Source organism: Bos indicus x Bos taurus, chromosome 5, assembly GCF_003369695.1.
Source record: "Bos indicus x Bos taurus breed Angus x Brahman F1 hybrid chromosome 5, Bos_hybrid_MaternalHap_v2.0, whole genome shotgun sequence".
NCBI lineage: Eukaryota > Metazoa > Chordata > Mammalia > Artiodactyla > Bovidae > Bos > Bos indicus x Bos taurus.
In genome coordinates this window covers 632,879-645,715 of record NC_040080.1, presented here as the reverse complement: position 1 = coordinate 645,715, position 12,837 = coordinate 632,879, and the positions used below count along the sequence as shown (strand labels likewise).

The 12,837-nt window shown below is 53.4% G+C and overlaps 1 protein-coding gene across 1 annotated transcript in view; it reads right to left on the bottom strand.

Annotated features, from left to right (window-relative positions):
• The window catches only part of TTLL8 (tubulin tyrosine ligase like 8), a 58,815-nt gene that overhangs the window by 44,890 nt on the left and 1,088 nt on the right, over positions 1-12,837 (bottom strand). Inside the window, exons 2-7 of the mRNA XM_027540461.1 lie at positions 12,574-12,693; positions 9,019-9,110; positions 4,036-4,174; positions 3,390-3,463; positions 1,416-1,544; positions 136-250 (exon numbers count right to left, since the gene is read on the bottom strand). Coding sequence (XP_027396262.1) covers positions 136-250; positions 1,416-1,544; positions 3,390-3,463; positions 4,036-4,174; positions 9,019-9,110; positions 12,574-12,634 — 610 coding nt within the window. The 5' untranslated portion in view covers positions 12,635-12,693. The remainder of the gene's footprint in view (positions 1-135; positions 251-1,415; positions 1,545-3,389; positions 3,464-4,035; positions 4,175-9,018; positions 9,111-12,573; positions 12,694-12,837) is intronic.

Below are 12,837 nucleotides of genomic sequence, written 5' to 3'. Positions count from 1 at the left end.
GCCTTTGTCCCCAGCCCAGAGACAGACCTGAGGGTTGAGATGGAACCGGGCCCGCCCCACCTCCAGCCCTGAGGCCTGTCCTGTGGGCTGGGAGCCAGGCCACAGAGAGGCCCCAGGTCTCCCGGCCCCACTCACCCAGGAACTCTTGCTTCTCGCTCTCCGTGCAGAGGCTGTAGCAGCGCGGGAAGAAGGTGTCGGGGTTGGCCTGGACGTACCACGGCAGGCTCCGCATGCTCACACACAGCCCGATCTCCGGAGACAGCGGCACCTCAGGCCCACAGGCTGCGCCAGGCCCTCTCGGCCAGTCTGAGAGCCCGTGGGCCTGGCCGGGTGGCGCCGGCTTCAGTGGGCACCTTGGGGAGCAGACCCTCCCTGACCCCCGGCCCCTCCGCCCCCCAGCCAACTGGCCCAACACCCAGGTTACCCGGCGAGCCGGCCAGGGCCTCGGCTCACCCTGTCGTCAGCGGCAGCTGCGCAGGCCTGAGGGTGGACAGGGCCGTCTGGGAGTGCCCAGTGCAGAGGGTGCTGCATCCACCCCCGCCCCTGCATGCTCGGCCTCCAGCCGGGAGGGCAGACAAGGGAGCGCCCCGGTCTACAGCATGCCCCCCAACACTGTGCCCGCCTGATGCCACACTCGTGGTCAGGCAGGCCCAGCCCAGCAGCCCGTCTAGGGAAACTGGCCCCCACCCCAGAGCCATGAGGCCATCACTGCCTGGGGTCTCTGCAGGGAGCCCGGGCCCACTGTGCCCCTGCAGGCGGCCCCCAGCCCAGAAGCACACCAGTGGCTTGAGGCCTGGTGAGGACGCCTTGGGGGAGCTCCGCGGGCAGCCAGGAGCCTCGTCCCATCCCCCGTGTCATCTCTGACTGTTGAGGCCCTCCTGCTGCTGAGGGGCACGTGCAGGCCTGTCTGTCCCGGCTGGCCCCACCCCAGCCTCAGCCTTCAGGGTACATGGGGAATGGCTGCCTGGGGTGGCTGGTGGCTGAAAGCGGGTGAGGGTGAGAAGTGGGTGGCAGTGCCCCCAACAGCTGGAAGTCACAGTGCAGGTGAGGGTGGCACCCCACCGACCCAGAGCCGCTCCAGGGCCCTGGGCCCAGGCCAGGCTGCTGGGGCAGCAGTCACTGGCCCTGTCTGGGGTTTGCCCTGCAGCCTAGAGGAGAGTGATTCTGTCACCTTGGGCCTACCCAGGGACACGGTGGGGGACGCAGAGGCTCTGGGGAGGTTTGCGGGGAATAGTGCCAAGCGTCTCTGGACACTGATGCCAGGCGGCCTCTGGCTAGGCCAGGAGCTTCCAGTCCTGGGGAGGAGCCCCGCGGTGACCGGTGCCCCATGGGGCTGTCCAGCTCTGGAGGCGCTGGCATTTCAGGAGGCAGGGCGCGACCGCCCTGCCCTGAGCCTGCCCAAGTCCCGCACTCACCTTAGTGGTGAAGGACGCCGTCTTCCCGTAGTGGTTCAGCATCTGGTCGCAGCTCAGGCTGTGATAGTCGATGACGTCCCGTTTGATTGTCCAGAGGAAGTAGGGTGTTTCATTTTTTACCAACCTGGACTGGCAAGAAGAAACCTTTATCAGTACCCAGCATCTGAGGCTCACGTCTCTGAGGGTGGGGCAGGCCCAGGGCGAAGGGCTCGGGGTTTAGGTTGAGAAGTGCGTGTGGTTTCCATGCAGCTCCAGTCCTGACAGCAGCCTCGCACGTTCCTTGAGGGCCTCCTGCCGGCCCATGTGGAGCCGCTGTGACCACACAGGGCTTCCCATGTGAGGGGACGCGGGGCTCGGACTCTGGGCGGCAGGGGCAGCAAGCGGGGTCTACACTGCCCGCCCCACAGGTGCTCTCTCCAGGACACCCTGGCTGCAGCCCCGGGAGCCCCCTCCCCGGCCGCCAGGACGCGGGCTCCTCTGCTGCCCCGAGCCATCAGAGTGCAAGGGCCCAGGACCGCGGCTGAAGCAAGACTGGGAGTCCTTGGTGTCTGCGCTCTTCTGCTTGGTCAAAAATTCTAACCAAAGAGATATGAGGAAGGGAAAAGATTCTCCATGATCCTGCCCCCGGACATGACCCGAACACCTTGGAGAAGACCCTTTGGGTCACGTCTGCAGACAGCATGTCAGAACCACCTGATGCCTGTGGCTCGGGTCAGCCCATCTTGAGCCCCGTGTTCCGGCAGGACGGCTCCTCCTGCATACCATCACACAGTGCTGCTGCCGGGGGTGGGCTGGGGGCCCCTACTGGTGCCAGGCTGCCAGCGCCACTTCCGAAGCTCACCTGACCCGGGTCCCTGGACTCGGGCTCAAGCTCTTGGTCCTTCCTCCTGCTCTCAGAGTGATGTGGCAGCTCCTGCAGCCACTTCCCCAGTAAGTCTCATCTGTTACAGGGCGTGATGAAGCCGCAGACGGATGTATAGAGAGCATGGGGGCCACTCAGGCGCCCAAGGGGAGGCCCAGCCTCCGGTCCAGAGCTAAAGCTCCTGCCCCCCAGGCTCCCCACACCCCTGACCCACAGCACCTCCCCAGCCTCGCAGTCGACTTTCGCAGAAAGGGATCCGCGCCAGGAATAGGCATGATGCGCCCACCGGCCTGTCAGGCCCTTGCCCGTTTTCCATTCGATCAACATCTCTTCTGGTGGGCGGGCGCTTCACGTACTCTGAGAAGATCTGGGCAGTCACACGCCCTGCAAACTTCTCCCCGAGTGACTGGTCTTTGTTCTGTTCACAGGGTTTTCTGGGGGCCAGCAGCCCTGCATGTCAGTATGGTGGATGCATCCCATTCTCCTCACAGTGCACGCTTTCTGGCCTGGTTTTAACTTTCTTTTCTCCCCTTGAGTCTCAGCGACCCTCCATTACCAGCCAGCAGCCTCCCACAACCCCACGCAACTGCCTCCCTGGCCACCGCCAGCTCTGCCCAGCCCATGACGGCTGACCTGCCGCCCAGCCAGCATCACGGCCTGGGAGCACAGTCCTAGGTGCGGCAGACTGCACGTCCGCCATCGCTGCCGGGGGCTGTGCAGCCCCGACCCTCAGGGTCACCACAGATGGCAGGCTCAGCCTGTCTGCTCACACGGGAGCACAGACATGGGCACACGGGGAGGCCCACGTGGACACACAGATGTGGGCACACGGGGAGGCCCACGTGGATGCACAGACACGGGCACACGGGGAGGCCCACGTGGACAGACATGGGCACACGGGGAGGCCCACGTGGACACACAGACGTGGGCACACGGGGAGGCCCACGTGGACGCACAGACACGGGCACACGGGGAGGCCCACGTGGACGCACAGACGTGGGCACACGGGGAGGCCCACGTGGCGCACAGGGCACACGCACACAGGCACGTCCTCAAAGCTGGATGAGGGTGAACGTCTGGCCGAGGCTCCCCACGAGCCCACGGGGACCTACCATCACGTCGTGGATGTCGTCTGCTTTCTCCAAAGCCACATCTTGATTCTCTTTGCCTTCAGCATGTTTGTTTTCTGCAAACACAACATACAGGAAATTAGCGAGGCACCGACCACAGCCGGGCCCACCACTGGGCCCGGGGCAGAGCAGTGCCCCCACGGGTCCCATGAGGAGCAGGGTTAAGTCAGGCTTGGGCCGTGGTGTCCCCCCGAGCGTCCACTGAACGGACCTGTGCCCTGAACTGCGTGTAGGCCGAGTGGAGACCCTGGAGCCAAGAGGGTGCAGGCTCTGTGGGGAGGGGGCGCAGGCCTGGCTCCGGTCAGGGAGGACCAGGCGGGGCAAGCGTGGCAGGGGGCCAAGCAGGGGCCAGGAGGGAGCTGGGCCCAGAAGAGGGACTTCCAGGGCCAGGCTGCTGACGGACAGTGGACAACGTCCAGGCATGAGGAGGCCTGGATGTGGATACACCTGGAAGTAACCAGAACCAGGGTTTGAAAGAGCTCGTCAACGCCTGGACGCCTGGGCTGGGGGCCGAGAGGCCAGCCCCTCCTCTGGGGAGAGCCAGAGCGCAGGGCCCGCATGGAACCCACTCTGGGTCTCCGTGACAGACACACACATTTCACGCAGAACACACACGCCGATACTCTACCTGGCACCCCTTCCCCGTCGCTGTCGACGCTCGGCACGAGACTGGTCAGGAAGTGGAACTTCTTTTCCACCCAGCCCTTCCTCCGCAGGGTGGACCGGATCACTGGGTAGTGTCCGCAGATGGAGAAGATCTTCTTTTCCTCAAATTGCAAGTGTGTTTGAAATTAAGGAATGGAAAACGAGTTAACCCTGTCTCTGTAAGAGGAGTCTGCAGTCAGGATGAGGGCCGGTCCCGGCAGGAAGATGCTCCATCCGCTCTGAGAATCAGGCAGCCCCCAGGCAGGCCCACCTCTGCTCTGTGTCCAAGGCCCCGGGTGTGGGGGCCTTGCACGCACAGGCCTCGCTCACACTCACCCAGAGGAGGCACAGCCAGGACCTTGGGGCTTCTGGAGGCTCAGACCTCAGCTCAGGGCAGGTCGAGGTCTGAAAGGCGGGCCTCGGGGAGGGCCCAGGACCTGTGCGCTATGGCTTTCTTTCCTGTACAAAGGTGACCGGCCTGCACATTTGGGGATGGGGAGGTGCTTGAGGTTTGAGGAGGGGTGGGGGGGCACTCAGATGCCCGGGAGGGGCCAGAGGGGCGGCGCCCCCACCCAGGGCCAGAGCCAGGGACGGGGGACCCTGCCCACTACTGTGGGGATGAGCCAGCTGCCTGCGCCAGGCAGAGGGCAGTGGCAGACAACCCTTCGCTTCCGGGCGGACAGTTGAGCGAGGAGAGGGACGGTCACGCTGGGGCCTGAGGCCCAGCTGCTGAGGACCCACCTGGACACATCCCGTGGGCAGTGGCGGGGATCAGGGGCGTGGGCAGCAGTGAGCCTAGGGCCTCACGAGCTTGTGAGAGCAGGACAGGGCAGGAGGGGGCAGCGGCTCAGACTCACAGGGTCCCTAATTAGACTCTGAATTTGAAAGGCAGGTGACCCTGGGTGGGCCTGGCCTAATCAGGGGTGCCCCTGAAAAGAGGGTCAGAAATGGAGAACAGCAGAGACGGCCTCTCCCCACTGCTGGCTCTGAAGGTGCCACACTTTCTACAGTCTCAGGGAAATCAATCCTGCCGACCAGCTGAGAGAGTTCCGAGGGGGTTCCTCCCGCTGTGGGCCTCCAGATGCGACCCGCCAGCTCGGTGCCTCGACAGACGCTGAGCAGAGGGCCCGGCCTGGACCCTGGCCCACAGGAGCCGGGAGATAGCACGTGGGTGTGTCTAAGCAGCTAAGGCCGTGGTGGTCTGTCACACAGCACGGGCAGGAGGACCAGGACCACCTGCCGAGGACGTGCGGGCTTGTGGCCAGACGCTGGCAGCCCAGTTCCAGCACCCCCTCGGGGGACCACGGGGCTCCTTCTGCTCAGAACACGGGTCCGGAGCCTGGCCTGCCCGGCCGCAGGGCGAGGGCCGCGCACCACGACAGGGGCCGTGGTGAGGAGGGGCGGGGTGACGACGGCAGCAGTGTCGGCGCCCACAGCGCCAGCAAAATCCCTGCCCACACCCCAGGCTCTCTGCTGAGCTAGGGTCAGACTGAATGACTTCAGAAAACTGGACTAACTGTAACAAGCCAACACTACAAAACAGAAGGGAACCGCAAAAGGAGAACAGGGAGTGCAAGGCTTCTAACACAAGAGGGGAATCAGTCCACAAGGACGCATGAACGGAGAGGAAAAATGAGCAGGCACCAAATGAATGAAACCCCACGGGAATATGCCAGCACTTTAATTATGGACAAATACACAAAATGCTCCAGAAAGACCACATCTTTTTCTCATCTCAGTCTATGCTATTCACAAGAGAAAATCAAAAGCACAAGCCTACAGATAGGTAGAGAATAAAATGATCCAAGTGTGAAACAGAGTAACCTTTGCGACAAATATGCATCACTAAAGTAAAGGAAAGCATCGTACGATGCGAAGCAAACATTCAGCTTGTCATAACACATTTGTCTGCACCCACTAACAGAGCTATAAATTATACGCAGCAAAATTTGGGAGAAACACAAGTAGACAAATCCACAATTACACTCGGAAATTTAACATGCTTCTCTCAGGAAATTAAAGAACACAGAGACAAAAAGCAAAAACAAAACCCTCAAGTCCAGAGGACTTGAAGAACTCAAGTGAAAACCTCTTCCCTGATGACTGTGAATAGAGCACTCTACATCAACATCTATATAAATTAACAAAATGCTAGGCAGAAAGCAGGTCTGAATACATTTCAACAGAAATATACCAATTACATTCTCAACCACAGTTAATCAAACCAGAAATCAGTAACAAAATAACCAGAAACAACCTTCTTTACTGTTGTCCAGTGATGCTTAGCCATGTCCAGCTCTTTGCGACCCCAAGGACTGCAGCACACCAGGCTCCTCTGTCCTCCACTATCTCCCAGAGCGTGCTCAAATTCATGTCCATTGAGTCGGTGATGTTATCTGATCATCTCATCTTCTGTTGTCCCCTTCTCCTTTTGCCTTCAATCGTTCAGCATCAGGGTCTTTTCCAATGAGTCAGTTCTTCACATCAGGTGGCCAAAGTATTGGAGTTTCATCTTCAGCATCAGTCCTTCCAACAACTATTCAGGGTTGATTTCCTTTAGGATTGACTGGTTTGATCTCTGTGCTGTCCAAGTCTTCAAAAGCATCAGTTCTTTGGCACTCAGCCTTCTTTATGGTCCAACTCTCACACCTGTACACGACTACTGGAAAAACTAGCTTTGACTATATGGACCTTTGTCGGCAAAGTAATGTCTCTGCTTTTTAATATACTGTCTAGGTTCGTCAGAGCTTTCCTTCCAAGGAGTAAGTGTCTTTTCATTTCGTGGCTGCAGTCACCATCTGCAGTGACTTTGGAGCCCCCCAAAATAAAGTTTATCACTATTTCCATTGTTTCCCCATCTATTTGCCATGAAGTGATGGAACTGGATGCCATGATCTTCGCTTTCTGAATGTTGAGGTTTAAGCAACTTTTTCACTCTCCTCTTTCACTTTCATAAAGAGGCTCTTCAGTTCCTCTTCACTTTCTGCCATAAGGGTGGTGTCATCTGCGTATCTGAGGCTATTGATATTTCTCCCAGCAATCCTGATTCCAGCTTTGATTCATCCAGTCAGGCATTCTTCATGATTCTCTCTGCATGTAAGTTAAGTAAGCAGGGTGACAACACACAGCCTTGATGTCCTCCTTCCCAATTTTGAACCAGTCCATTGTTTCCTGTCCAGTTCTAACTTCTGCATCTTGACCTGCATACAGGTTTCTCAGGAAGCAGGTAAGGTGGTCTGGTATTCCCTTCTCTTTAAGAATTTTTCATAGTTTGCTGTGATTCACACAGTCAGAGGCTTAGCATAATCAATGAAGCAGACGTGAATGTAGGTAAGGTGGTCTGGTATTCCCTTCTCTTTAAGAAGTTTTCATAGTTTGCTGTGATTCACACAGTCAGAGGCTTAGCATAATCAATGAAGCAGAAGTGAATGTTCTTCTGGAATTTCTTTGCTTTCTGTATGATCCAGCAAATGTTGGAAATTTGATCTCTGGTTCCTCTACCTTTTCTAAACCCAGCTTGTACATCTGGAAGTTCTCAGTTCACATATTGCTGAAGCCTAGTTGGAAGGATTTTGAGCATAGCCTTGCTGGCATGTGAAATGAGTGCAACTGTGCGGTAGTTTGAGCATTCTTCGGCATTGCCCTTCTTTGGGACTGGAATGAAAACTGACCTTTTCCAGTCCTGTGGCCACTGCTGAGTTTTCCAAATTTGCGGATGCAATGAATACAGCACTTTAACAGCATCATCTTTTAGGATTTTAATAATCTACCAGTCTAGAAATTAAGAACTATACTTTAAAGTAACCCACTATCAATGAAAATAGTACAAATTGTTAAATACTTTGAGCTGTATCTCATCAAAAATACAGAATGAAATCTACTGAAACGCAAGTAAAGCAGCACTCTGAGGGACATTTGTAGCCCTAAACGTTTATGTGTTTTAAGGCATCAAAAGAAAATCTGCAGCTAAACCTAAAGGTTAAATTCTATATATAGGAAACCCCAGAAAGGATAGTGACAGGAAGCACAAAGGTTCATCCGTGGTCGCCAGGATTTGGGAATAACTAGGGCAAGAGGCGGCTTCCAAGAGGGCGGCCGCGCTCTGCTGCGGCTGCGTGGGTCGCCGCGGACTACGTGTGTCTCCTGGCTGTGCTTCTGTCCAGGTGCATCCAGCCCAGCGCAGCCCAAGCTGCGCGTGTCCGACCCACGCACTCGCAGGTGTGCCCCAGGAGGACGTCACGGCTGAGCACGTTTCCACACGTCACTGTGCATTGGATTTCTCGTGCTTCCCCACCGTCCTGGCCTGAGCAAGGTGACCGCACGAGAAGGACGAGAATCACGTTCTCAGAGTGGAAGCTGTGGAACCATCTGAAGAATGCTTGCCCTTCCTTCAGTTCAGTTTAGTAGCTCAGTTGTGTCCGACTCTTTGCGACCCCATGAATCGCAGCACACCAGGCCTCCCTGTCCATCACCATCTCCCGGAGTTCACTATTCCCCCCACCAAGTGCTCCCATTCTGGCGAAAGGTGGGCCTCTCCCTTGGGGACGTGGGTGGGTGTTCCAGGGGCCCCATATGAGCCCCAGAACTCCTCACACACAAGCGTCCTCACCACGTCACTCGGGGGCCTGGGCCGAGGGTGGGAGGGTTTTGTGCGTCACTAGGAGTCTGTCCCTTGTCTGAGACGTGTGTCCATAGCTGCAGTCACATGAGCTATGTGGCCACGTGGTTGCAGGAGAGATTTTCACCGTGCAGGTGTCTGCACTTTCGCACTTCAAAAGCATCACTTAGTTCAAAAGGAAGGGTGTAATGTAAAGTAACTCTGGCACAAGCCTCAGGCTGGGGCCAGGACTGGGGGCACGCCTCAGCTTCAGGGCACGCCACAGGCCACGGACTCGCTCTACAAACTCCAAAATGGATTCCGTTCTTAAAAAGAACCCGTCCCCACTGAGCCCCAGAGAGCATTTACCTTGATTGCCTTGTCCGTGAGTTGTTTTGCTATTTTGAATCTGTCTAATTTGGGGGAAGAAACCAAGTCTTGGGAACCTCCCCGTTTTAATCCTGCAAAAGAAAAACAGATGAAGGCAGAGGCAAGACCAAACTAGTTACATTCAGACTCAGGAGATACCAGTCTAACCCCTGTGTCCAGCCCCCCATGGCACTCAGTCAGCCCTCAGAGACATTTCATAAAATTCCAAATGTGTGTATACTTAATAGTATAGCTTCAAATATATAAAAACACAAGTGGACAGAGATTTTTTAAAAAAGACATAGAAAATTCAAATTCATATTGAGATACTTCAGTGAACCATTTGTCTCAGTAAAGGAAGGGCTGCCCAGGTGGCGCTAGTGGTAAAAAACCCGCTTGCCAATGCAGGAGACGTGAGACATGAGTTCAAGCCCTGGGTCGGGAAGGTCTCCTGGAGGAAGGCGTGGCAACCCACTCCAGCATTCTTGCCTGGAGGATCCCATGGACAGAGGAGCCTGGTGAGCTACAGTCCATAGAGATGCAAAGAGTCAGACAGGACTGAAGTGACTCAGCATATGCTCAGAAAAGGAAAGCATAAACAAAGAATCATTAAAATATACCAGATTTGAATCAATCAGCCCTAAGTGACACCCAGAAATCAAATGCACGGCTAAGAACACATTGTCTCTTCACACACCTCTTCTAACACTGATCACATACTGGGCCATAGGGCCTCTGCAACTTCAGTGGATCAAAATGATACAGATTAAACTCTTTACCACTGAAGGAAACTAGAAATTAATAACAAAATGGTAACTAGAAATTTTTCTAAACGTTCAAAAATTCAGTTCAGTTCAGTTCAGTCGCTCAGTCATGTCTGACTCTGCGACCCCATCACGGACTGCATCACGCCAGGCCTCCCTGTCCATCACCAACTCCCGGAGTTCACTCAAACTCATGTCCATCGAGTCCATGACGCCATCCAACCATCTCATCCTCTGTCGTCCCCTTCTCCTCCTGCCTTCAATCTTTCCCAGCATCAGGGTCTTTTCAGATGAGTCAGCTCTTCACATCAAGTGGCCAAAGTATTGGAGCTTCAGCCTCAGCATCAGTCCTTCCAGTGAATATTCAGGACTGATTTCCTCTAGGATGGACTGGTTGTATCTCCTTGCAGTCCAAGGGACTCTCAAGGGCCTTCTCCAACACCACAGTTCAAAACCATCAATTCTTCAGATCTCGAGCTTTCCTTATAGTCCAACTCTGACATCCATACATGACTACTGGAAAAACTATAGCTTTGACTAGATGGACCTTTGTCGGCAAAGTAATGTCTCTGCTTTTTAATATGCTGTCTATGTTAGTTATAGCTTTTCTTGCAAGGAGCAAGCGTCTTCTAGTTTCATGGCTGCAGTCACCATCTGCAGTGATTATGAAGCCCCAAAAATTAAGTAGCACACTTTAAAAATAAAGCATGGCTCAAAGGAGAAATCAAGTGGAAATGATGAGAATTGTACGGTAATGAAAATATGGCCCATCAAAGCATTAGAGTACAAACAAAATTATGATTAGAGTTCTAAGAATACAAAGGTTGCTAATATTTAAAAATCCATAACATAATCCAGTGATACAGTAAATAAAAATATGCAGAAGAAAACATGATTAAATGTAATAACTGTTCATTTTAAAACTCTCAGTAAACCAGGAATAAAAGGGAACTTCCTTTCAAACTTATAGCAGCAAGAATTTATGGGTGTTTAATTCATAATTTTTGTGAATGACAACTTAAAACATACTACTTGTACACTTTAAAGGGAAAATATTAACCAATGGGGCTTAGAGGAAGGTATCCTAGTGAACCTGGATCCATTTAGGACTTCTGTTATATAAATATAAATTCAGTTCTAAAATGAAAACTAGTATTTTGAATAAATTTGCCAAAGGAAATTTGACAGCTAAAGAAATGTGGAAAAGTAAATCATGCCTTTTTGTTTTGTTTTGTTTTTTAAAAAACTTATAGCAACATCATACTTCATGGTAAAACACTGAACAATTTCCTCTGGAGTTCAGAAACAAAAAAGATGTCCACTATATCACATCTACTCAACATTATACTCAAAGTGCTAGCCCATGCGATAGTGCAAGAAAAGGAACTAAGAGGCATAAAGACTGAGAAGGTCTGCAGGTGATGGCTGTGTGTGTAACACAGTTGACTGTCAGAGTTAGTGAGTATATTTACCAAGGTCACCAACCACCAAGGCAGGAAAATGAACTCAACTGTATTTGTATACCCACCACTTCATGGGAAATAGATGGGGAAACAGTGGAAACAGTGTCTGACTTTATTTTATGGGCTCCAAAATCACTGCAGATGGTGATTGCAGCCATGAAATTAAAAGACGCTTACTTCTTGGAAGGAAAGTTATGACCAACCTAGACAGCATATTCATAAGCAGAGACATTACTTTGCCAACAAAGGTCTGTCTAGTCAAGGCTATGGTTTTTCCAGTGATCATGTATGGATGTGAGAGTTGGACTGTGAAGAAAGGTGAGCGCCGAAGAATTGATGCTTTTGAACTGTGGTGTTGGAGAAGACTCGAGAGTCCCTTGGAGATCCAACCAGTTCATTCTAAAGGAGATCAGCCCTGGGTGTTCTTTGGAAGGAATGATGCTAAAGCTGAAACTCCAGTACTTTGGCTACGTCACGTGAAGAGTTGACTCATTGGGAAAGACTGTGATGCTGGGAGGGATTGGGGGCAGGAGGAGAAGGGGACGGCAGAGGATGAGATAGCTGGATGGCATCACCAACTCGATGGACATGAGTTTGAGTTGGTGATGGACAGGGAGGCCTGGCGTTCATGGGGTCGCAAAGAGTCGGACACGACTGAGCAACTGAACTAACTGAACTGAACTGAGAGACAAATAGAAAATGGAACTCAAAACTGCCATCCACAGTAGTGTTAAGCATGGACTATCTGGGAGTGACTCTAACAAAGGTGGTACATGCTGCTGCTGCTGCTGCTAAGTCGCTTCAGTTGTGTCCGACCCTTCGAGACCCCACAGACTGCAGCCAACCAGGCTCCCCCGTCCCTGGGATTCTCCAGGCAAGAGTACTGGAATGGGGTGCCATTGCCTTCTCCAAGGTGGTACATACTTGTAACTAAAAGTGGGAACCTTGCCAACAAGATTGAAAGAGATGATATTCATGATCAGGACACTGAATACTAAGATATTAATTCTCTTCCCAGCTGATCTATATATTCAGTGGAATCATAAGCAGGACTCCTGTGTGTGTGTGTGTGTGTGTGTGTGTGTGTGTTGCGGGAGGGGTAAATTAACAATTGATTCTAAAAATGCAAAAGTCCAAGAAACCCTGAACACATCTTGAAGAAAAAAAACAGAGAAATAGTGACTTATTATGAGGTTACTGGAATTAAAGCAGGTGGTTTGACGTTAGGATAGGCAGATAGATCAATAGAACAGATAGCAGCATCCAGAGCCTGAACTTGACAGTCACTTTCAGGAAACCCAGGGCGAGGGGCGCAGGACAATACTGACTAGATTCTGCTCTGCGCTCCCCTTCCAACGACGGCAGCCTGTTCGTTTCACCTGGCTCCATCCCTGCTTCAACCTTGGCCTCAGGCACCTCGTCCTTGCTCCCTTCCAGCACCTGGGCCCCTGCAAAGGGGTATAAGCCCAGGGGTGGAGGGGGGACTCTGGGGGAGGGCAGGCAGGGCTGGGGTTGGGGAGCAGGGCTGCGGTGGAAAGAGAAGTCTGGGACTGGGGGGGCCTGGGGTTGGGGGTGTCTAGGGTTGGGGGAGT